Source organism: Salvelinus alpinus, chromosome 31, assembly GCF_045679555.1.
Source record: "Salvelinus alpinus chromosome 31, SLU_Salpinus.1, whole genome shotgun sequence".
In the NCBI taxonomy this organism is placed as follows: domain Eukaryota; kingdom Metazoa; phylum Chordata; class Actinopteri; order Salmoniformes; family Salmonidae; genus Salvelinus; species Salvelinus alpinus.
This window is the reverse complement of record NC_092116.1, coordinates 21,729,543-21,755,701: the sequence shown is the minus strand read 5'-3', so window position 1 is coordinate 21,755,701 and position 26,159 is coordinate 21,729,543. Positions and strand designations below refer to the sequence as shown.

General features: G+C 44.8%; 1 protein-coding gene across 7 annotated transcripts in view; it reads right to left on the bottom strand.

Moving 5' to 3' along the window:
* Positions 1–26,159, bottom strand: part of LOC139561163 (zinc finger protein 219-like) — a 72,740-nt gene that overhangs the window by 6,198 nt on the left and 40,383 nt on the right. For 5 of the 7 annotated variants that reach the window (XM_071378078.1, XM_071378080.1, XM_071378077.1 and 2 more), the window contains 5 exons: positions 7,604–7,667; positions 5,637–7,145; positions 4,709–5,540; positions 4,150–4,296; positions 122–992 (listed from right to left, as the gene is read on the bottom strand). In XM_071378078.1, coding sequence (XP_071234179.1) covers positions 122–992; positions 4,150–4,296; positions 4,709–5,540; positions 5,637–7,142 — 3,356 coding nt within the window. In that variant the 5' untranslated portion in view covers positions 7,143–7,145; positions 7,604–7,667. Of the gene's footprint in view, positions 1–121; positions 993–4,149; positions 4,297–4,708; positions 5,541–5,636; positions 7,146–7,603; positions 7,668–17,986; positions 18,201–26,159 lie in introns of those variants that run through there. The other 2 variants (XM_071378082.1, XM_071378083.1) reach the window with 2 other exon arrangements.

Below are 26,159 nucleotides of genomic sequence, written 5' to 3'. Positions count from 1 at the left end.
GGAAGTGTTAACCATGTCATACACGTCATAAGTAGAAGAGTCTACTTGCGGACTGTGTTTTTTCCTATGCAAAGATTATAAGTTGCTCTGGATAAGAGTGTCTACTAAAAGCATCTCTTACCTCCACAGGGCCAGGGGGTTGGGGTCGGCCTGGGGTTGGGGAGGCCTCTGGGGCCCGTGGTCACCCAGGGCGCTGGGGATGGGGGCCCTCCTCTTACGCCTGGACTTGCTGGTGTGGTTGACCTGGAGGTGCATGGCCATGAGCTCGGCCGAGGAGGTGCGGAAGGGACAGAACAGGCACTGGTTGAGGGTATCCCCTGATCCTCCACCTCCTCCTGGTACTCCATCCTCCTCCAGACCTCCGAGCCCAGGGGAGGGGCGGCGGGAGAGGTCCAGGGGCTGGGACAACAACCCTCCTTCCTGGGAACCCCGAGGAGCTGACCCCCCTCCCTTCCTCTCCCTCCCATTAGCTGGCACCATACGGCTGGTGGTGAGCGGTTTGCGGCGGGACACTTTGGGCGCCTTTGGCGGGGTTGGGGTGGGGGTGGACGTTGGTGACTCCCCCGTCCACCCTCCCTCCATCCCTCCCTGGTACAAAGCCCCCATCACCCCGGACAGATACCGGTACTGGCTCTCCAGATCTGCCTCTCTCAGTCCCGCCATGGCCTTCGCGTGTTCCCTGTCTCTCTGCTCGGGGAGGCCCAGGATCCAGGGCTGGTGCTGATTGTGCCTGGAGGAAGGCGTCTCCGCCGGGCCTCTGGTGGCCGAGCTGTGGTTGAGGCTCTGGGGCCGGCGCTGCTTGGCCATCCCCTCCCCCTGTGGAGCTCCCCCTCTGCCCAGGGAGGCGATGGTGAGGCCTGGGGAGGAGGCGGTGGATGAAGAGGCTCCCATGGTGTTCCTCTGTTCTCTGTGGTGCCTCTGGAGGTGGTACTTTAGAGAGCCTGACTGGGTGCCAGCGTAGTCACAGTGGGGACATTTATACGGTCTCTCCCCTGAAAGAGATACATAAACAAGTTGTGGTTATCAGGGCAATGGTACAATGGAGGAATGTCAGTAGATGGGTAGTAACGTTTGTATAATTATAATTCTGCTCAAAAACCCACATTTAGAAAAGACCACTGAACTAAAGATGGAGCAGCCCATCTGGCATTTGCCCAAACTTCACTATGGACAGTCTGTTTCTTTCCACAGAGAAAGGAAAAACAACAATTCTGCGGACCTTGAAGCCCAGATCTCTGCTTTAGGGCACTATTTTTGGCTGCCGTTAAGGTGACACTAGTGTCAAATGCACGTTAGTTTGCAATTTCGTCATGTAAAAACTGATGCACTGGCATTTTCCAGCCCTAACGCCAGGTTTGACAATTTACCTGTCTTATGTCAGCACTCTTGCTCTCAGATGGGAGGAAATATTTTAGGCGTGTCCTTAAACACATGATCCAAAGTGCTAATTTCAGGCAGGGTTGGTAGAGATATTTTAAGCCCAACCAAAAGCTGGTTCTAGTGGTAACACAGTTGGTTATGTCCTGAATCTCGACAGCAGAAAAACAGCCTATTCAGCTTTTGACTTTTGTTTTACCTTTATTTAACTAGGCAAGTCAGTTAAGAACAACATCTTATTTACAATGACTGCTTAGGAACAGTGGGATAACTGCCTTGTTCAGGGGCAGAACAGAAGATTTTTACATTGTCAGCTCAGGGATTTGATCTAGCAACCTTTCAGTTACTGGCCCAACACTAGCCTACCTTCATCCCCCTTGGAACACTCCACAGAGCTGGGCTTTACGGAAAAGTGGCGAGAAAAAAGACCACTTAAAGACAAAAATAATCAAACACGTTTGGTGTTCGCCAAAAGGCATGTGGTAGACTCCCAAACATATGAAAGGTACTCTGGTCAGATGAGAATACAATTTAGAATTTTTGGCAATCAAGGAAAACGCTATGTCTGGCGCAAACCCAACACCTCTCATCACCCAGAGAACACCATCCCCACAGTGAAGCATGGTGGTGGCAGCATCATGCTGTGGGGATGTTTATCATTGACAGGGACTGGGAAACTGGTCAGAATTGAAGGAACGATGGATGACGCTAAATACAGGGAAATTCTTGAGGGAATTCTGTTTCAGTCTTCCAGAGATTTGAGACTGGACGGAGGTTCACCTTCCAGCATGACAACGACCTGAAGCATACTACTAAAGCAACACTGGAGTGGTTTAAGGGGAAACATTTAAATGTCTTGGAATGGCCTCATTCTGGGCTTTGGGGTGGCCGGTAGCCTAGTGGTTAGAGTGTTGGACTAATAAACTGAAAGGTTGCAAGATTGAATCCTCGAGCTGACAAGGTCAAAATCTGTCTTTCTGCCCCTGAACAAGGCAGTTAACCCACTGTTCCTAGGCCATCATTGAAAATAAGAATTTCTTCTTAACTGACTTGCCTAGTTGAATAAATAGAAAAATCCAATTGAGATTCTGTGGTATGACTTAAAGATTGCTGTACACCAGCAAAACCCATTCAACTTGAAGGAGCTGGAGCAGTTTTGCCTTGAAGAATGGGCAAAAATCCCAGTGGCTCGATGTGCCAAGTTTATAGAGACTTGCAGCTGTAATTGCTGCAAAAGGTGGCTCTACAATGTTTTGACTTTGGGGGGGTGAACAGTTATGCATGCTCAAGTTTTCCGTTTTTTTGTATTATTTCTTGTTTGTTTCACAATAAAAAATATTTTGCATCTTCAAAGTGGTAGGCATGTTGTGTAAATCAAATTATATATTGAAAATATATATCCACATTGAAGCCATGCAAATACTTAGAACAATGTGGACTGCAAACAGATTCAAAATAACATATTTAGCAAAGACGGGATAGGTCTACATTTTGCAATTTTGTCTGTAAGCTGTTTAACTAACTATAATGGACTAACATTGGAATTAGAGTTGATTCCAAGTCAATATGTAAAAGACCGTAAATACACAACTTGAAGCAACCACATATTCAGCCATGGAGCACTTTCTGATCGGCAAGGCCTCGACACACCCACAACTTGTTTTCTCATGAAAAGCACAACCCTTACGTGGCAACACCAGCATCTGCGCCGATAATTGTGCTTTGTGAAAATAAAAAAAATATTTCTTACACACCCCCGAACCTATAGCGCTACCGCCCAGCGCTTCGATTGACCATTGCATTAGGTTCATTAAAAAAGAACCAATAGAGTACATGAGAGGAGACTATATGGATATTAAAGTATTAAATGAGGTTGTAGTTACACATTTCAAACAACAGATGGCAGTACTCCATCACAATCTAGAACCCTGACTGGCTTCAATTGTACTTAACTAGTAGGCAAGTCAGTTTTGAACAAATTCTTATTTACAATGACGGCCTACCCCGGAGACACTGGGCCAATTTTGCGCCGCCCTATCGGACTCCTGATCACGGCCAGATGTGATGCAGCCTGGATTCAACCCATGGGCTGCAGTGACACCTCTTACACTGAGATGCAGTGTCTTAGACCGCTGCGCCACTCGAGAGCCCCTACTAGAGTGACAAGGAGGACGTTCCATGTAATACCCCATCAGACTCAAACGGAAGTGTTGAAAGTAAATACTGCTAGTGGCAATTTACTGAAGTATAATTATTTACCAAATGAATTTGAACAGACAGAGCAGAGGATTGTGTCTAAGAATCAGCAACTTTAATAGTAGGAATTTAATGAATGGTGTATGCAGTTAATTAGATGTTAAGTCCCCGATATAGGGTTAGGGTTAGTTAAGGTTAGTTGAAGTTTAGTGTGCTAGAGTAGATTGTATTGTTAGTTATTATTTATCTGAAATCCAAAAGGATGTCTAGCCCCTTACTTCTAAGCAATTTTGAGATCTCATTGAACAGGTGGAAGCGATATGGTGACATTTCCACACAGCCAATCAGAAAGTGAGATAAAGTTATTACCATAACGCTTATACTGTATCTTATCCAATCATCTCAGATCTACAGGAGTGCCTAGGCCCTAGGTTGGATAGATACGCATAAGCGTCCTAGGCCCTAGAGTGTAGGGTTTAGGGACTAGGGGTTGATTTGAGATCCAGCCATTGTTAGGTGAGTTGGTTGGTGGTGGTGGGGGGGGGGGGGGGGGGGGGGGGCTAGTGGCAGGCTCACCTGTGTGAACTCTCAGATGCACTTTAAGGTGATGGGAAGAGCGGAAAGCTTTACTGCAATAGGGGCAGTCTTTCACCCCCGTGCCTCGCACACGCTCCCTAGAGCTCACCGAAGAGCCTGACGAAGAGCCAGACAGACCATTCTCTCCTGGAGAGAGAGAGAGGGAGGGAGAGGATGGGGGGAGGGCGGGGAAGGGGGAGAGAGAGAGTGAGAGGACGGGACAGAGAAAGAGAGAGAGAGAAAGAGGGGGAGAGCAAGAGAAGAAGGGAGGGGGAAAGAGAGAGCAAGAGAGGGAAGAATGGAGGATAGATATCGGAGAGAGAGAGGGAGAAAAAGGGAGAGAGAGGAAGGGAGGGAGAATAAGAAAGACGGATCAGAGATTTGACAATGGAAGAAATTTAGCGAGTGATATTGATAGCTAATTGAGTTGCTAGCATCTACACTCACCCACTCTTTCTACAAGCTTTTTATTTGAGTCCTATTTTTCTCTAATGAAAATGTAAAACAAACGGAAGACATATTGGAGACGTTTTGTTGGGGTGAAGTCATGTCACCGTACCTTGGAACTGTGACATCACTGAGTGGAACCCTCCGACGACTGCTAGTTGATGCTGATGCTGAGATCCACTTTGAAGTTTGGACTCCTGTCTCCTTTCAGTACTACTTCCTCTCCCTCCTCCTCGTCCTTCCGCACCCCGGCTCCCCCCTCCATCCTCCTCTCCTCCCCCGGCGTGGCGCGGAGGGTGACCGTGGCTCTTCTGGGGCCGCTGGACGTGGACGCGGGCGTGCGCCACCACCTGCTGCAGGCTCCGGAACAGCTTCCCACAGTCGGGGCACTCCCATGGGGCTCCGGAGGACGGCGGCTCCTCCCGGGGATCCAGACCTCCAAGGTAGGCCCTGACCTGCTCAGATTCTCCCACCACGGTGCTCCTGGATGGGGCTCGGTGCTGCTGCTGCTGGGCCTGTTGAGCTGCTACCAGGCTACGAGCTACAAACTGCCACATGGCTATCTGGTCTCCTCCATCTGTTGTCTCTCTTCCTCCTCCTCCTCTTCCTCCTCCCCCGTTACCGTTCCCCATCTCCGCAACCTGAGCCACTGCCTGGAGTCGTTCCATGCAGCTGGCGCCGCCGTCGCTAGGCAACCCCAGGTAGCCTAAGATGGCAGATTTACTAGAGACTCCGGCGCCGTCCCGGTCGCCCCTTCCTCGCCCGCCTCTCCCCCCTCCACCACCACCACCTCCGCCCCCACCACGGGCCAGCAGGAGGCTGGAGTAGAGAGCGTTGAGGCCCTGGTTGGTGACTGAGCCTTTGGGCCCTCCTTGTTCAGCCCCGACGCCAGGGGCCACCTGCCCCACCAGACCAGCCTTCAGGCCCAGCTTGTTGAGGTGCACCTGTAACAAAGTTTAAAAGTCACAACACATCTTCTATAGTTTGACACCTGCTATTACAGAATATGCTGACACACACACACACACTAGGTCACACACCTTCATGTGGTTCTTGAGGAACCAGGGCTCCTTGAAGCCACGCCCGCACACCTGACACTTGTGGTCCAGAGAGTCCTTGTGCTTCCTCATGTGGCCCTTCAGGAACCAGGACTGGGTAAAGCGCTGGCCGCATGTCTCACAGCAGAAGGCAGGCAGAGGGGATGCCCCTGGGGCCGGGGCTGTGGTTGGGGTGATAGTGGGGGTTGGCAGGGGGGCGTCTGGAATGGGGGTGGCGATGATGGTAGTGGTGGTTACAATAGGAGGGTGTCTGGGGGTGTAGGGGGGCAGGGTGGGGAGTTCCACAGGTGGGGAGAGGGACAGGGAGGACAGGGAGGGGTGGCAGTCCTGGAGGTGTGCGGCGAGGCGCTCTTCCTGGCTGGCCGAGAAGGGACACAGGGTGCACTTGTATGGGTTGTGGAGGATCCGGACGTGGCGAGACAGCTCCGAGGCGGTGCGGAATTTACCTTTGCAGGCATGGCAGCGGAACGCGGGCGCTGCGACGGCGGTAGCTTTTTCCAAGATGATGGGACCCACACCACCCAGGCCGCAGGAGGAGTAGGGGGAAGTGAGAGAGAGAGGGAGGGGCACCTCCTCGGTCAGCAGAGGGGTCAGCTGTGTGCAGTCATCCATCAGGAACTGCTGGAGGGTCTGGTGATCCATCTGCAGAGCCTCCTCTAGGGCTTCACCGTCCCTGTCCTCCCCTCTAAGGCCCTGGGTGAGAGATCCAGACAGCGGGGGGCTCTGGCGGGGGCTGTAGTGGTTCTGCCCGACATCCTTGTGGTTCTGGTGGGTCTTGAGATGTGGCTTGGACCCCATCCCAATGATGCTACCTGACGCGGTACCGGTCCGGTACAGAGCTGAGGCGCGGCGGTCCCTGTCTAGACTGTGAGCGCGGGCGTGCAGCGACAGGATACTCTGAAAGCGGAACTTCTTCCCACACACCAAGCAGGGGAACTTGAGCCCAGCCACACCCCCAGAAACACCCACCATCCCAGGAATCGATCCTGACAGACTCCCCCCGTCGTTATGGAAGAGCTGGAGGTCCAGCTCATCACTACAGGTGGCACCCTGCTGCCCGGAGGACAGAGCCAGCTCCAGGGCCCCGAACCCTGAGAGAGGGGCTGACGATGTCGGAGTGGATGGAGGAGAGCTCTCCAGAGAGGGGCTACACACCTCCCGAAGACCCCCCGGGAAGAGAGCAATGGCTGGGGTGGGGGACAGAGGGCCTGACAACCTCTCTTCACCCTCCTCTTCTTCATTGTGGTGATTGAGGGGGAAGGGGGAGAGGGGGGAGTAGGGGGTGGTGTCTGGGGTGTCGGAGGTCGGGGTGTGGGACAGGGCTGTGGGACTGAAGGGGACAGGCAGGTCCAGGAGGCTGTGTAAAGGGGAGAGTTGGGAGCAAGTGTGAAGGGAGGCCAGGGGACTGTGGTCCAGAGATGGTAGTGTAGGGGGTGACTGGGGCGGCTCACAGGACAGAGCCAATACACACTCAGGAGGAGAATCCATTCTCTGAGAGAGAGAGAGAGAGAGAGAGAGAGAGAGAGAGAGAGAGAGAGAGAGAGAGAGAGAGAGAGAGAGAGAGAGAGAGTCAGGTGATGACATGGCAGTATCAGATTGAGAGAAAAATGTCAAATTGTCATTAAAGATCAACAAGGAAAGGACTTGATTTGTATGATTTTACATCTTCAGAAAGAAAGTACAGGAAAGGGTATCAGAGTGGCAGTCCTTAACACTATCCATATCTGGATATTTAAATTACATGATGCAAGGCAATGACGAACAGTTTGTTCTCATACTGCTTCATTGCTGGAGAGTATGGAGAGCGAATGAATGACATTTTATTTTCGTGTTAAATTGCTAGTTGGCAACCCATCCCTTTTGGGATTCATTTACACATAAACCAACTTTACAATAATTCACTGTGATGATTCAGTGATAATTCTTCCGGTGTTCTGTACAGAACTCACCAGTAGTATGTGTGATGCTATGCCATGCTTCAGTGTCTTGGCAGAGGGGGCCTCCTTTAGTGCTCTGAGAAACACACACAGTCAATATGTTATCACATATGTTGAAAAAATATGTTAAAACACACATATTTTACATTATAACTCCTCCTGCTGCATATTCCATTATACCGAAAAAAATAACATATTGTTCATCCATGTGGTGTGTGTGTGTGTGTGTGTGTGTGTGCGCGTACATGCGTCAGTCTGTCTATCTCTCTTTTTTACAGGTGTGTGTGTGCTTAAATGTGTAACAGTTGATCACCTGTTTGATGTTAACTTAACCATATGTTTGATGTCTGTGTATATGAATGGGGGTGTGTGTGTGTGTGTGTGTGCGTGTTTTCATTTCACGGCGTGTGTGTTGTGTGTGTGAGCTAAGCGCACCACAGGACACGGACTGTCCCAAACAGGATGGGCGCGAGATGTTTTGACTTCCCCACACACCCTTCCTCTGTACTCATACAGTAGCAGCTTAACCTTTAAAAGTCTAAGCCTACTTTAACTAACATATGGAATTGTTTTAGGATGGTCATACCAATGATCATTTAGCAATTTGATTTAGAATTTTAGGACCCCTGTAAGTATTAAAACATATATTTTAATTTGAAACATTATTTGATAAAATATTGAATTTGACATTTACTACTATAGAAATGCACTGATGGCATAAATGGCAAAACAGACAGTCAAAAATAAATCATAAGGAATAAGGTTTTGAAGTGTATTTCCTATATCTAGGAGATAAAATAAAGCTCAGGAAATATTTTTGTTTTTTGGACACACATTCAACCCCTTTTTTCGGGGGGTGGGCACAAAACGACCTCCATACTTCCATAATAAAAATTAAAAACGGTACCGGTTACATTCAGACGAGTCCCGTGACACTGTGGGGCTCGTATAGAGAACACCATTGTGTTCGTGAGAGTCTCTTTCCATAGAGTGATCGTAAAACATTTAAATGTGTTAACCCTCGCAAGGCTGCCGGCCCAGACGGCATCCCTAGCCACGTCCTCAGAGCATGCGCAGACCAGCTGGCTGGTGTGTTTACGGACATATTCAATCAATCCCTATCCCAGTCTGCTGTCCCCACATGCTTCAAGAGGGCCACCATTGTTCCTGTACCCAAGAAAGCTAAGGTAACTGAATTAAATGACTATCGCCCCGTAGCACTCACTTCTGTCATCATGAAGTGCTTTGAGAGACTAGTCAAGGATCATATAACCTTCACTCCACCTGTTACCCTAGATCCACTTCAATTTGCATACCGCCCCAAAAGGTACACAGACGATACAATCGCCATAACACTGCAAACTGCCCTAACCCATCTGGACAAGAGGAATACCTATGTAAGAATGCTGTTCATTGACTACAGCTCAGCATTCAACAACATAGTACCCTCCAAACTCATCATTAAGCTCGAGATCCTGGGACTCGACCCCGCCCTGTGCAAATGGGTCCTGGACTTTCTGACTGGCCGCCCCCAGGTGGTGAAGGTAGGAAACAACATCTCCACTCCGCTGATCCTCAACACTGGGGCCCACAAGGGTGCGTTCTCAGCCCTCTCCTGTACTCCCTGTTCACCCACGACTGTGTGGCCATCCACGCCTCCAACTCAATCAGCAAGTTTTCAGATGACACAACAGTGGTAGGCTTGATTACCAACAACGACGAGACAGCCTACAGGGAGGAGGTGAGGGCCCTCGGAGTGTGGTGTCAGGAAAATAACCTCTCACTCAACGTCAACAAAACAAAGGAGATGATCGTGGACTTCAGGAAACAGCAAAGGGAGCACCCCCCCATCCACATTGACGGGACAGCAGTGAAGAAGGTGTAAAGTTTTACGTTCCTCAGTTTACATATCACTGACAAACTGAAATGGTCACGCATACAGACAGTGTGGTGAAGAAGGCGCAACAGGGCCTCTTCAACCTCAGGAATCTGAAAAAATTTGGCTTGTCACCGAAAACAATCACTAACTTTTACAGGTGCACAATTGAGAGCATCCTGTCGGGCAGTATCACCGCCTGATACGGCAACTGCACCGCCCTCAACTGCAGGGCTCTCCAGAGGGTGGTGCGGTCTGCACAACACATCACCGGGGGCAAACTACCTGCCCTCCAGGACACCTACAGCATCCGATGTCACAGGAAGGCAAAAAGATCATCAAGGACAATAACCACCCGAGCCACTGCCTGTTCACCCCGCTTCCATCCAGAAGGCGAGGTCAGTACAGGTGCATCAAAGCTGGGACAGAGAGATTGAAAAACAGCTTCTATCTCAAGGCCATCAGATTGTTAAACAACCACCACTAGCACAGAGAGGCGGCTGCCTACCTACAGACTTTATATATTTGGCCACTTTAATAAATGGAACACTAGTCACTTTAATAATGCCACTTGAAGAATGTTTACATATCTCGCATTACTCATCTCATATGTATATAATGTATACTGTATCCTTCACTATCTATTCTTTACTATCTATTGCATCTTAGCCGCTCTGTCACTGCTCATCCATATATTTTATACTTATATATTCTTATCCCATTCCTTTACTAGATTGTGTGTATTAGGTTTTGTGGTGGAATTGTTAGATATTACCTGTTAGATACTGCTGCACTGTCAGATCTAGAAGCATAAGCATTTGTCCACCTTCAACCAGAGATGTGGAAGGCCGACAAAGACGGATGTGGTGGATTAAGATGCAGCCCATGCAAAAAATGGACTGGTTTTTAATTTTTATTATGTTACTTAGATTGACGCACAGGTATTATTCAGTAATGAACACACACTCACACAGACACACACACACATCTGAGCCTACAGAATCACAACCAACCACACACACAAATCTGAACACATACAACCACACAAATAACACAACCCACTGCATTTGAATGTTTACAAGAACAGACACCAATTATATGTCAGACATGTTTTCACCCGCAACTTTAGTAACAGATCAGAGAAGAAGCACTTGAAACACACGGTCGTATACAAGGTCATCATCATTATGGCTAAACAGTCTGTGTGTGTAGGTTTGTGTACGCTCTGTACGTCTGTGTGTTCATATATACTGTGTGAGTGTGTGTGTCAGCGGGCCAGGACCACAAAAAGCCAGTTGACATTTTAGCTCCGCCATAACAAACAGGGTTATCACACCGTATCAATCATACTCTCTCTCTTCCTTCTCCCCCTTCTCTCCTTAATCCACCATTGTTGTTCCTTCTTTTCCCCATCTCTCTTTCTTTCTTTCTCCGTTTCCCTCCCTCATTGTGATTCCATTCTCCTCCCATCCCCCTCTCTTTCTCTCTCATTCTCTCTCTCGCTCCCTCCTCCTTCTATTATTCACTAATTTTCTTTCATTCTCTCACTCCCTCTGTCTTTCTGTCCTGCGGCGGAGCCAGTTGGCATGGTGCCAGGGAATGCTGATATCAGCTGGTAGATTGGGGCCTGCCAAAATGGCGAGGAGAGAAAGAAGGGAAGAGGTAGACAGTGAAAGAGAGAGATAGAGAGAGAGGAGGGAGTTAGAAGAGAAAGAGAGACAGAGAAAGATAATGAACCATAACTGAATTAAAAGATCAGATGGTGATTTGATGGTGATGTGATTTGTCCTTTTCAAATATGAAAAAAGAGTCATGTAGATAGTTAACTGGGGTTTTGTTGTAGGTGGCTATTCATTGTGGTGGTGTGGAGATAGATGGTGGACGGTGTGTCTGTGTGTGTGTTCGTATGGTCTGATGTGATGGCATTATCATATGAATGTCTGTTGAATTGTTCTGTTGAGGAATGAGGAATGTGTGCTTGATCGGATTGCAGATTATCCCAATGGAACCGTAATAAAGCATACACTAACTGACTGATTACAAGAGTTGTGAAAGCTTAAAATTATACTCATGTTTTCCCTAGTATCAGGCAGACGCACACAATACAGTAAAATATTTAAATCACTACTGTGAATGAACTCATTTTATTGTACAGCTTGACAAGTGTTTGGGCCATATACAGTACATGTATGCAAGTATCAAAGATGTAATGTGCTCATATCACTACGACTGTGTAGGTACAGCGTGTTAACAACTCAGTATGTGTATTTGAAAGACTATATCTCAGTGCAGAAAGAATGTACAAATGTAACTATGTATAAAGTACACCTACTCATTCAAATGTTTTTCTTGAACCCTTGAATGAGTAGGTGTGTCCAAACTTTTGACTGGTACTGTATTTGTGGTTGTGAGCTGGACACCGCTCAGGCAAGTTCGTACATGGCCGTTACGATTCTTCATACGAGGGTGTGGATTCTAATGTATTTATAATATTGTCTAGAGGCTCATCATGTTTACTGAAGGCAGCTGAGAATCAGGATTTCTATGGATAGATGTTTGATAAAGGGGTTGTATGAGACTTCTGCATCTAGTTTCTTAATGGCCTTTGGGTACACGTTATTGTCAAAGTATGTCGGTGCGCGTGTGTGATAGAGTGTGTGTGTGTGCTGTATTGCATAAAGGCCCATGTGGAAGACTTTTGAGGGCCTGTATTCTTAAGTGGGTACGTTTTTGTACCTGCATTTGTAAGTGTGCGTGTGTCATTAAAGCTTACATGTGTCTTGGAATGAAGAGTACGTGTGTGAGGGCCGATGTTTTTAAGGGTGTGTGTGATCGATCCTGTGTCTAAGTGTGTGTTAGTGTGAAAGAGTGTCTGTCTGAGGGCGTATGTGTTTAAGTGTGTATGTGTTAGTGAAAGTGTGTGTGTATGTGTGTTCTCTCTGTGTGGTACAGTAACTCAGAGCCTGATGTGTTTTTTATCGCCGTGGTCACGCGGAAAAACTTCCCCACAGACGGGATTCATTTCCTGTATTTCACCTTTCCCTGAACCCCCTCTCTCCTTTTTACTCCCTCCCTCTAACTATCTGTATCGGACTCTTTCATTACCCTCCCTCCTTCTTTGTGATGGGGGGATATCTGACTTCTCTGACTCAGTCTTCTGATTCTTGCCCCTTGGCCTCCTCTTCACCTCCTCCTCTCACCTCCTCTTCTACTCCTCTTCACCTCCTCCCCTCATCTCACTCGGTCTTTCCCCTTCCACTGGGTGGTGATCAGCAGGACACAACGTAGAAAAAGTTTTTTCAACCGAAAAAAGCTAACATTTATGTCTACTGGACAGGACCCTGTTCTTGCCTCTTCTCCTTTTCCTCTTTATAGTTGTCATCCAGATGAAGGGAAGTATGCAAAGGGACATACGATTATGCAGAAGTAACATGTAGACTGAGTATGAACTGGAAGTGTAATGCTGTAAGCAGATGTTAGTGTGCATTAAAAACCTCAGATTCCTTAGCAGACATTCCATAGATGAGTCTATCACTCAAGACTTCAAATGTGCAGATCACATCTCTATCAAGACATAACGCTTCATAAAACTATAGCAATTAGGCCAATCTAACCTCAAAAGTGTCCTTGTAACTTTTATGTGTTACAAGTGTTACATCTTCTGTAACATGAATGTGTGTGTCTTTCAGCTGAATCAACTGGTAGCTTGAGCCCCACTGGCCTGCTAGACCAGACAGATTCCATTACATCATGAATATTGACACTGTCTGGGAGACTGGGTGGTCAAGCAGCAAGCTGGCCTCTAGCTTATAGTAAGTTTATTTGTATTTATTTAACCTTTATTTAACAAGGCAAGTCAGTTAAGAACAAATTCTTATTTACAATGACGGCCTAACCCAGCCAAACCCTAACCCGGACAACTCTGGGCTAATTGTGCGCTGCCCTATGGGACTCCCAATCACGGCCGGTTGTGATACAGCCTGGAATCGAACCAGGGTCTGTAGTGACGCCTCTAGCACTGAGATACAGTGCCTTAAGACGCCTGTGCCACTCGGGAGCCCCTTGTAATTAATGTCCCCTATAACAGGGGAACATACACTGACTTAAAGATTGGATCCCAAAGGGTACCCTATTCCCTATTACCACATAGGGTGCCATTTGGTACGCAAGCATATATTTCGCTCACCACACTTAGTCATCAGTTATGTGGTGCGTAGAGGCTACAGTTAAGATTAACTTAATTACAGTGTAATTACTAGTTACTTTCTCTCTCGGATGTGTTATCTCAGAACTTATGAAATTCTAACTCTAAGAGGTCTACTTGCACCATTACGGTTTCTTAGTATGCTACAAAAACATTTACAAGGTTTGAGAGCTGAAAATGTTGATGGAATACGCTACTCTAAACTTGGTGAAGGGCTAAAAATTATTGCTTGTAAGTGATTTAAATGTCACTAAGGAGGCCGAGCAGGTGTTTGTCTATCTATCCCACAGACCCTTCATGACCCAATTAAATCAGGCACTTGATTGGGACGCTCCGAGAGAGAGAGAGAGAGAGAGAGAGAGAGAGAGAGAGAGAGAGAGAGAGAGAGAGAGAGAGAGAGAGAGAGAGAGAGAGAGAGAGAGAGAGAGAGAGAGAGAGAGAGCATCTAGATATAGCACCCCTAAAGTGCTGTTCTGAGGAGATACACTGCATTAAGTACATGCTCCGGGAACTTTGACGACTACTAAGTATCTTTTAAACCTCTCGCTTTGGGCTGGATGTGTCAAATGTGTAGTTCATACATGCATAATCTATGAGCAGAATTACAGTCTTCTCTCAATTAGTCACGAAATCCCTAGTTTGAAAGTGACAGTTTTTCTGGAAGCTGTCCCTCCATTTTTCCCCATATGGGCCAGACCTCTAGCAAATTCAAGTTCTAGCCAATCAGCTTCAGCCCCTTGCCATTTGACTGATTGCTAGCACATACAGCAGAACGAGAGAGTAATGACATGGTGCACATATCTGCACATATCCCAGCTAGCAATGAGGAATCGGCCCTCTTCCGGGGGGCTGGAACTGAATGAATCGGGCCGGAATCGGGTGTTGGGCTCGGCCCGGAATCAAAATGAATGACTGCTCAGAATTGGCATAAGTACATCGGGCCGTTTCCGTCTACCGGAATTCAGCCGACTTTGCCGGCATTTTACCAGAATCCCCCCAGAAGCGGCCCGATGCAAATATAAATAAATGTATACAAAATTACCCGATGTAGTAATTTTAAATATTACTATTTTACATTTTATACATACAAATTATACCCATCCACAGAAAAAACATTTTGTGTCAGAGGAAACACCAAACACCTGGTGAAGGTGTCAGCGTGCATGTGCCTGGCTCACCACAGGAGTCACTATAGCGCATGTGACAAGGATATCCCGGCCGGCCAAACCCTCCCCTAACTCGGACGACTCTGTGCCAATTGTCAGTCGCCTCATGGGTCTCCCGGTCGCGGCAGGCATGGGTCTTGAACCAGCATCTGTAGCAACGCAGTTTGCACTGCGATGCAGTGTCTTAGACTGCTGCGTCACTCACAAAGTTTTTAATGCTTATTAATTGACTTGTACAAAGTATCAAAATACTACACAGGACTCTTAAAGAATTTTGTTTAAATGTTAATTGTATTTTTTGATCATAGAAACAATGAGAAAATATGGAAAAATAAATAATGAAATGTTAATTATATAAAGCAGCCCGTGTAATCATCTGCCAGAGAGTAGCCCCAATCGGCCCAAGACCCAGGTAATACATTTGGGCAAGATAACTCACACCGGAATCGGCCCGAGCCCCAAGTAATATATACATTTGGGCCTGATAACTCTCACCGGAATCGGCCGGAGCCCCAAGTAATACATTTGGGCCAGATAACTCACACCAGAATCGGCCTGAGGTCAATCCCCGCATCCTAGCCATAAGTAATACTGCCGAAGGCGGCCCAGACTCGGGCCACATGACGTCGGCAGAGTCTGACTCTCAGCCGAGTGCCCCGACTCTCAGCAGGAATCGGCCCAGATCCACTGTGCTAGCTAGCTTTGATGTAACGTAGTACAACATTTTCAGGTACCACTTTTGGCTCTGGAGTTACTTTCAGAACTACTGGCTGAAATGTATACAAACGTTCTGCAGAATCTCTTTAATGTAGGCTTCAAGACGGTAAAAAGTCACCTTCCCATTGAATCCATTCCCCAATATTCTATCTAGATTTATAACAGCATCTAAAGATGACACACTCGTTCCCTCAAACTGACACTTCTCCAAAAAGTATAGAAATGTGAAAGGATAAAATACATTATAGGTTGCAGAAGCATGTTTATAAATTCATCTACATAGTTTGATTGAGGGGGAAATCAAAAACTACAAGCTGAAAATGTCAAAATGGACAGGAAGGGAATGGGTTACAGTAGCCTGTTAGTCTACCTTATATCACATTACAATAGTTTCAGTGTGGAATACAACTATTGTAGGTAGGGTGAAAACGGGACATTGTTCTGTGGCTGTGGGATTTGAAACGGCTGCGACCGGAGTGTCTTGTGCTACTCCGGTCACCGCAGATGACACGTCTGCCTCTTATCTGGAGAGGAATTTCCTCCTCGCCCTGTATGATGATGTGCGTCAATAACGTGCAACCATTTTCAGTCGTTCTTTCCCCCTGCCTTCTCTCTCGCGGCCATCTCAATTAAAAAGCCACAATAATGAAATAAATAACTATCAATAAACAATGCGCGGGTGCACAGCCTAAATACGTAATGTCCCACCCCCCCAAAAAAACGCGCCCCGTTCGCAGCTGGTCTCCAGACATTAAGCTTGTAAAATATGATTTTAAAATCCTCTAAGTGAACATAGTAACGAGATTGTTTTAAATCTCAAAACCGTTGAGGAGTCACGGTCGTTGTCTATTCTCTGTTTGTCATGTAGCCTATCTATCTCTCCCCCATGCTTCATCCATTTTGTTCCTACATTTTCTATAACAAAAGATTGAAAGGGAGGAGATATAAGACATGAGTGTTGCGACGAGGGATCGGGGGACGAGAAAAGTGCCATCATGGATTTCATCTTGAATTTCGCTGCCAATCTCCCCCCTCCATCACCCTAAAACTAAATCAGACCTTCTCACATTTTGTCTAGCTCACGTACGGCAGGCTACAGAAAAGAATCGCCTATCTTATATCAACTTGCGTTTTCAGAATGTGATACAATGTTGCACGCAACACACTTGCTACTTTCTTGCGAAATAACTAGTCCGAAGAAGGTGAAAGGTAGACAATAGCTACAGTGAAGCTCGTACTCATGAGAGGTGAGGCTAGAACAAGTTTACCGGTTGTAATAGTATAGCCTACGAACCGTCCAAGTAAATATAGTAGTAGGCTAGTGGGAGGACGATATTTAAAAAAAAACGTTTGGTAGAGTTGGATAGGTGTAGCCTAGCCTGCACACATAGATGCTACCTACATTTGGTTAAACTGGTCATTTAAAAAATGTGCCGTACGCAATGTGTCTCCAACAAAATAATAAACCTGTCTTAATGTCTCTGAATGGAATGTACTCGCGTTGCAGCTTTGTAAATCACACTGGAACATGTAGTTAACCAAAAAATATGTCCGCGAAGATCAAAGGTTCTCGAGCGTTAAGACGCGAATCAAATATATGCTGCTTGATCCTGATATGCAATTTATTTTTGGCAAAACTGCGTTTTTATGTTTTAATGTGAACCAAACTCGATGCGCATGCATGGTTGAATGCAATTGCCATTTAGAGTACGATTTTAATAGGCCTACTTAGAGCAATACATCAAATATAGAACTTAATCAAAGTTGTACAATTTATAGGCTTTAATAGGCTACACTTGTGCGTTCACTTTAAGTGGACTTTTAGTGCACTTCAAACATAATAAAGTAATTTACAGTGTAGGCGAACATGTTATCCGGCATTGCAAGTAGGACATTTTAGGCCCCAAGTTATAGCTGAAACTATTCCATCATGATATACCGTAGCTTATAGGGCTATCGCATGCACAGTCGGCCACGCGCGCATATACAACACCGGCCTCATACATGACACAGTAAAGTGCCGAAGTGCTGCAACATACATGCAGCACACACACACACCACACCACACAGAGTACAACACGCCAATCACTCTCAACAATCCACCCACTATACTAACGCATGGAAACTGCAAGGTGTAAACAAAATGCTAAGATAAAAATGGACGTAATAAGCTTCAATCACAGCAACTAACGTTATAGAATGATTACCCGAATGTGCCCCCCCCCACAAAAAAAGTCGTCGCCACATATTTGTTGTTCATGAAGACAACAACATTCGCGATAAATACAACAATTTTTGAGAGGTTTTACTATAGTGCTACACAACCGCAGCTCCATACCACCCTATATAAAAGTGCACATGTAAACGTGTGGATAGTATATATTGTAAATTAACTAGATATTTATGATGAAAGTAAGACTCTATGTACTTACGGGAAAGGCGGCGGGCGGATTAATGACACGACACGTCATGATTACGTTTCACTTGAATTAAATACATTACGAGTTGGGGGAAAAAATGGAAATCAGGGTTGTTGTATACAAGCATACGCCGTTTCCCCCCTCCCTTAGCTCACCCTCTTCTCCTCCCTTTCTCCCTCTCTCTCGCATTTTTTCCAAAGATCCATTTATTGTGCAGTAGTGAGTGAGTGAGAGAATAAGATAGAGAAAGAGAGAGAGAGAGGGGAGCGATGAGAGAGGGAGGGAGAGTGATGTAGGTTGCAAATGTAATTATAATCTCACAGCACCATTTTAGAACATTGACACGCGGGCGACAGTTCAGCTGCAGCCCAAAATAACGACACATTATAGCACCACTATCAAGTGGTCTCTATTTCACAGCATATATATAAAAATAGCCTACATAAGTTTTGGGGAAAGTGTCTTATCGAAGTGCGTAAATGTTATAAAGTATGTGTTTGACGCGATGTATCCAAATGTTGTTTTGATAACCCACCCCGGAAGCGTGTGGTTTTAGAGTTACACAAGTTGAAAGAAGATTTGTATGGTTATCACTGTTTTAGAACTGTTTTGGTTTACTCATTGTGTAAGTGACTAACAAGTGTCTTTCACTATGAATTGAAAAAAAAGTTTCCCACCCAAAAGTATGGCTATTACTAGTTTTCATCATCATTCCAATCGGAAGTTTCACGTTAAACTCGGAATTTCTCTGAATCATGCTTCTATTCTAAATCACACCGAAGCACAACACGTGGGTAAAAGCAACTTCACCCCACGTGGGCTCGCGCTCCTGGAGGCGCAGGTGCATTGCCTTTAACAGGCCACTCCATCACAATGCACCTCTCTAAGAGCATACCTGCACGGGGAGGCCGGTAGGCAGCGACTTCAACATCTGTCTGAGATGTTTTATTATCATGCCTATCAATAAAAACAGGTACTGGGGTAAGTTCTCTGCTACTATCTATAACAGTGTAATAATACCTATATTTAAAAGACAGGAGTCAAGATGACGTTCAATGGTGAGGTTGAACTTTATCCCTCATCACCCCCTAAGCACACACACACACACACACACACACACACACACACACACGTGCACACACACGCGCTCACACATGCACACACAGGAGTATTTTCATTCGTATTTCATTCACCTGATGTCCCCTTTAGGTCTAGTGGCCTGCTACTGTAAATAGCATCCTGACCATGTCATTTCTCCTGCTCTTATCACACAGCCCTCTTATTTTCTCACAAACCTATAGAATAGAAGATAATGGAATAGGATAGAATATTATTACTTATGTGTTCCAAGAGGGAACTTCAGTATATACATGAATGAAACCTGCTCTTGATTGTAAAATATTATATAAAAAATAATTGACATTTACATTTTGGTCATTTAGCAGACGCTCTATCTAGTGTATTCAACTAAGGTGTAGGTAAAACAACCAGATATCACAGTCATCGCAATGATCTATAATAGTAATACGAGTTATACATTTATATATATTTACTAGAGACGGTGCACCTGTCTATGATAATCTACTATCATCTTGCCATCTATTGTGTTTGACTGTGATTGGCATATGTGCAGTACACTTGTATTTGTTGTATGAATGGACGTGACTGTGTGTGTAGGTGTGTGTGTGTGTACAGTCACGGCATATGTGTGTCTGTATTGTGTCTGTGTGATTGTGTGTCTATTTTGTATAGTCCTACGTGGGTGTGTGCGTTCACGGCATATGTGTACATGTTTGTGTCTGCCACAATGGCATCATCACCCACCCCTGATGCTTTGATTTTGTGTGTATGTGTGTGTGTGTGTGTGTGTGTGTGTGTGTGTGTGTGTGTGTGTGTGTGTGTGTGTGTGTGTGTGTGTGTGTGTGTGTGTGTGTGTGTGTGAGATACTTTGATTGTTTTCTCCGCTGCAGAAGAAACACACCAATTAATATGCAGAGAGTGACTGAGACAAGACAAACAAAAAAATACAGGCGGGGAAGAGAGAGCGAAAGAGTGAGAGAGAGAGAATGGATGGAGGGGTGATGAAATGAGAGATGAGGGAAAGAAGGTGGGAGGAGGAGAAAGAGAGAGAGATGAAGTTAGATAAGGAATGAGGGGTGGAGGGGAGGTCTGGATGGAGAGAATGAAATCTGATAGATGCTGAAGTAAAAAACGAGAATAAAAAAAGAGAGAAAGGAGGGAGAGGGATGGAGGATCAATATGTACATATTTAGAGGGGAGATGGAAGGAAATCAATTGCTAGGTGGGGGGAATTGACGTGCAGTATGGAGGAAGGCAGGGGTGAGAAAAGGAGAAAGAGAGACGGAACAAGGGATGAGAGAAGGAGTGCAGAGGTGCAGTGATATATGTGGCTGTGGCTGCTGTCCTTTTGTTGCAGTGGAAGGGTATTGATACTGTAATACCCCCCCCCCCCCATCACAATGCTGCCGTGACAACGGGCAGAGTGACGCCCACCGGCATAATGCAGCCAGCCACAATACTGAGGGCACTGAGGCATCACACACACTGGCAACATGGGACAGAGAGACAGAAGGAGGGAGAGGAGAAAGAGGGATAGAGAGAAAAAGGGAGGGAGAGAGGGTGGGAAATGGAGGTGAAGAAAATAAGAATCAGATAGAGAGAGGGAGAAAGGGAGAGATGGAGGGAGGGGGAGAAGGAAGGGATTGATGGAGAGACAGAGAGATGGCGGAGAGAGAAAGAGAGATGGAGAGATATATGAGAGAGAAGTGGTGATGGAGAGGAGAGAAAGAATGGAGGTATAGTGAGAAGGGAAGATGTTTGATTATTGGGTTAATGTCTGGATTTGTGTACCATGAACAGGTTGTGTGTGTGTGTGTGCACATGTGTATTACAGTATGCAGCATACAGGTTTACAGTATAGTGCTTTTTCCTATCTCAGAGCATTGTTTGGGTCGTTGGCCAGTCAGACTGTCTATGGCAGTGATGTTTATCAATGCTGACATGTCTTTTAGCATATACCGTATCTCTCTGGGGCTGCGTCCCAAATAGCATCCTAATCCCTATATAGTGCACTATTTTTGACCAGATCTCTATGGGCCCTGGTCAAATATAGTGCACTACATAGGGAAAAGTGTGCCTTTTCAGATGCAACCCAAGTGTTGATGGCATAAATCATGCATGCTGGTTTAAAAACGGTTCTGTCTGTTGGCAGTCTATAAATCAGTTTAACCACAGGAGATGACCAACGTTTCTGCCTCTCTCTCTCTCTCTCTCTCTCTCTCTCTCTCTCTCTCTCTCTCTCTCTCTCTCTCTCTCTCTCTCTCTCTCTCTCTCTCTCTTTTTTTACCCACACCATCTTGTTCTCTCACTCACCCTGTATGATCTATAGCTCCCTGCCCCCCCTTTCCTCCCTCCCCCCTCTCTCCCCCCTACTCCCCCCTCCCCTTCTTAATATGATGTAAAAAGCTAATCGCATGCAAATGTCTGTTGTCCCGGTAACCAGGCCTGAAAAATCCCTTTGATGTTGCACCCGGCTCATTCTCTCCACGTTCTCTTTGTTCAACTAGACTCTCTCTGCTTTGTCAACATCCCCCCTTTACCCCTCTGCCCCTCTCTCTTCCCCTCTCTCTCTCTCTCTCTCTCTCTCTCTCTGCCTCACACTCTCTCCCTCTGCCCCTTTCTCACGTACTCTCTCTCTCCCTCTCTCGCCCCCTTCTCCCCCCCACTCATTTCTGCCTTGCAAAAAGAAAAACTTATCTAACTCTCTCTCTACTTTCTTTCTGCCTGCCTATACCTCTATACCACCCTGGTTCTTTGTGTCTTCCCCTGTTCTCTCTCTGGGTTTCTATAAGCCCCCTCTCTATTCTCCCGTCTCCCTCATTTTCTTCTCCCTCGTGTCTCCCCTCTCTGTGCCTCTCTGTCTGCCCCTCGCCCTCTCTCCTTTCTCTCCTTTCCCATCATACCCTTCTACTGTCTTCTGTCCCTCTCCTCCTCTCCTCTGTCGCTCCCCCCTTTCGTTCAGACGATCAGCCCCTTCCTGTTTCGCTCCACTTTCTCTCTCTCTCTCCCCCCTTTCTCTGTGGAGTATTTCACTCCCTCTGCATAGTTGTCTAGTCAGGTTTTGTTGATGGATTTGGTGTTTAACTGCTGCTGGTCTAGAGGGATAAAGTCACAGTAAATACACTTGTAAAAACATTTGTGCATTTTTGTGCATTGATTGTTCAAGTACACAAACTGGAAACATATATTATTACAGTAGTAACTATATGTAACAATGTTTAGCTACACTGCAAATACACTGTGCCTGCCTATTTTACTAAAATGTTAATACTGTACATTGGTTTATGTCACTTTGAATGCAAAGTATGACCCCCATGACAACATCTTCTGATCCCAAGCAATACAGGTATTTGAGTTGAATGGCTTCCTTCCAGTTTTAATATAATAACACAGGTACAAATGGTGTAAGTACAATTGAAGTCCAATACCTGTAACCACATAGCATGCAAACATTGAACCACAAACAGAACAAGCATTTCCTTAAAAAATGTAAACATAGTATATTTTGGGCTTAAAACTGCATATGTAAGATGACACTTAAAAAACACATGAAAAAAACATATATTTACACTACCGTTCAAAAGTTTGGGGTCACTTAGAAATGTCCTTGTTTTTGAAAGAAAAGCCCATTTTTTGTCCATTAAAATAACATCAAATTGATCAGAAATACAGTGTAGACATTGTTAATGTTGGAAATGGCTCCTGTAGCTGGAAACTTTAAAAAAAAAAAATGGAATATCTACATAGGCGTGCAGAGGCCCATTATCAGCAACCATCACTCCTGTGTTTCAATGGCACGTTGTGTTAGCTAATCCAAGTAGATCATTTTAAAAGGCTAATTGATCATTAGAAAACACTTTTGCAATTATGTTAGCACAGCTGAAAACTCTTGTTCTGATTAACGAGTAATAAAACTGGCCTTCTTCAGACCAGTTGAGTATCTGGCACATCAGCAATTGTGCGTTCGATTACAGGCTCAAAATGGCTAGAAACAAATAACTTTTAACACAAATAACATCAGTCTATTCTTGTTCTGAGAAATGAAGGCTATTCCATGCAAGAAATTGCCAAGAAACTGAAGATCTTGTACAACGCTGTGCACTACTCCAGTCACAGAACAGCGCAAACTGGCTCTAACCAGAATAGAAAGAGGAGTGGGAGGCCCGGTGCACAACTGAGCAAGAGGACAAGTACATTAGAGTGTCTAGTTTGAGAAACAGACACCTCACAAGTCTTCAACAGGCAGCTTCATTAAATAGTACCCGCAAAACACCAGTCTCAACATCAACATTGAAGAGGCGACTCTGGGATGCTGGCCTTCTAGGCAGAGTTCCCCTGTCCAGTATATATGTTATTTTGCCCATCTTAATCTTTTCTTTTTATTGGCCAGTCTGAGATATGGCTTTTTTTTTGCAACTCTGCAACTTTGCAAACTAGACACTCTAATGTACTTGTCCTCTTGCTCAGTTGTGCACCGGGGCCTCCCACTCCTCTTTCTATTCTGGTTAGAGCCAGTTTGCGCTGTTCTGTGACTGGAGTAGTGCACAGCGTTGTACAAGATCTTCAGTTTCTTGGCAATTTCTTGCATGGAATAGCCTTTATGTCTCAGATCAAGAATAGACTGACGAGTTTCAGAAGAAATTACTTTTTTTCTGGCCATTTTGAGCCTGTAATCAAATGCACAAATGCTGATGATCCAGATACTCAACTAGTCTAAAGAAGGCCAGTTGTATTGCTTCTTTAATCAGAACAACAGTTTTCATCTGTGCTAACATAATTGCAAAAGGGTTTTCTAATGAACAATTAGCCTTTTAAAATTATCAACTTGGATTAGCTAACACAACGTGCCATTGGAACACAGCAGTGATGGTTGCTGATAATGGGCCTCTGTACGCCTATGCAGATCTCCCATTAAAAATCAGCCGTTTCCAGCTACAATAGTCATTTTCAACATTGACAATGTCTACACTGTATTTCTGATCAATTTGATGTGATTTTAAATGGACAAAAAATTTGCTTTTCTTTCAAAAACAAGGACATTTGAAAGTGACCCCAAACTTCTGAACAGCAGTGTACCTCTCCCAATATAATGTAGTATATATTCTGTAGTACATACCTCTCCCAATATAATGTAGTATATATTCTGTAGTACATACCTCTCCCAATATAATGTAGTATATATTCTGTAGTACATACCTCTCCCAATATAATGTAGTATATATTCTGTAGTACATACCTCTCCCAATATAATGTAGTGTATATTCTGTAGTACATACCTCTCCCAATATAATGTAGTGTATATTCTGTAGTACATACCTCTCCCAATATAATGTAGTGTATATTCTGTAATACATACCTCTCCCAATATAATGTAGTATATATTTTGTAGCACCGGGTTAGTAGTATGGTATGAGTACTGCATAACTCCCAGTTAGACAAATTACTGTAGATATCGATTCAATGGGTTCAATATCCTTTTAAATTTGGATATGGAGAGTTCCTATGAGACCCATGAAACCAGACAATGAGAGAGACAGATAGCTAGCTGCTATCTGAGGATGTTAGGCAGACTAACCTCGCTACATGGCTGACAGGCTATCTAATAGCTTACTGCATATTGTACAATAACATGATTTAAATACTGTTGGGTCCCAACTTTGACTAGCTTAGAATTACTTTTATACTTAATTATACATATATTTGTAAGTTATTGTAACTGAACCCATGTAACTGTTTTCCTCTTCTTCTGACGAGGAGTAAGAGATATCGGACCAATGTGCAGCGTGGTAAGTGTCCATTTTAATATAAAAACTGAACACTACAAAAATAACAAAGTGAATGAACAAACGAAAATCGAAACAGTCCCGTATGGTGCAAACACAGACACAGGAAACAATCACCCACAAAACACAATAGATAACAGGCTACCTAAATATTGCTCCCAATCAGAGACAATGACTGACACCTGCCTCTGATTGAGAACCATACTAGGCCAAACACATAGAAATATGACATACAGAACAAAACAAAGGAAAACAACATAGAATGCCCACCCCAACTCACGCCCTGACCAAACTAAAATAAAGACATAAAAAAGGAACTAAGGTCAGAACGTGACAACCCAACCCTCATTGTATTGTATTGAGTTAGAGGCATAGGCTAGTAGTGCATATTGCATTCAAAAATACACAATCTATAAATTCATGACAAAATAATAAGGCCGATAACCTACATCTCTATTTCGTGGAATACTTTCATTCATCGTGAATAACGTCATCATGGATGACATTTTTTGTCACTATTGTTTTGAACATTTGTTTTAGGACTAATGCCCGACTGAGTGTTCTACTCAATACATTGTCAATTGCCGCTAATGAAGATTTCATCAAAAGTGCATCACAGTGGCTTTGAAACACAATGACATCTCAAAAGGAGGCACATAATAAATAGGAAAACCTTTTGTCATCATTGGGATGTTACCAGATTGGCTTTAGATGCAATATAACTTTAGCTAGCTAGCTAAGATTAAGGGGACAGCACCACATTTTAGCTTGCTAATGTTAGCATTGCTAGCAATTTTTTACAAACTTGCTAGTTAATGGCAACATTGTTGTCTCTCTAAAGTCAATTTGGCAACATCATAATGATGGCAAAGTTGTTTCCTACTAATCATTTGCCTACTTTAGCATTGGCATCGTATTTCCAAGCCACTATAGTGTAATTTGGATGAAACAGTCATTACCCCCCGTTCAGTATGACTGTGCATCAATCTACGTTGGGGATCAATATGGCTACGGCATCTGTAGAACATTGATAACAAAAGCAACGACGTGAGCGAGTGACGGAGGTGCAAACCGTGAATTAAAGCTACAGGCATATTATTCAGACAAACACATTACACATTTTACACACTATACCTAACCAACGTCATATTGCGTTAACTCATGATCACAAACAAAACGTTTGTACACTTGAATACAAAAGTATAGCATATATGGAAGAGAAGGATAACAAAATCAATCAATCAAATAGTCATTGAAAAGACCCAACACTAACAAACCAGTTGAAGAAACATAGTTTGGTAGTCTCTCCTCACAGCCTTAAC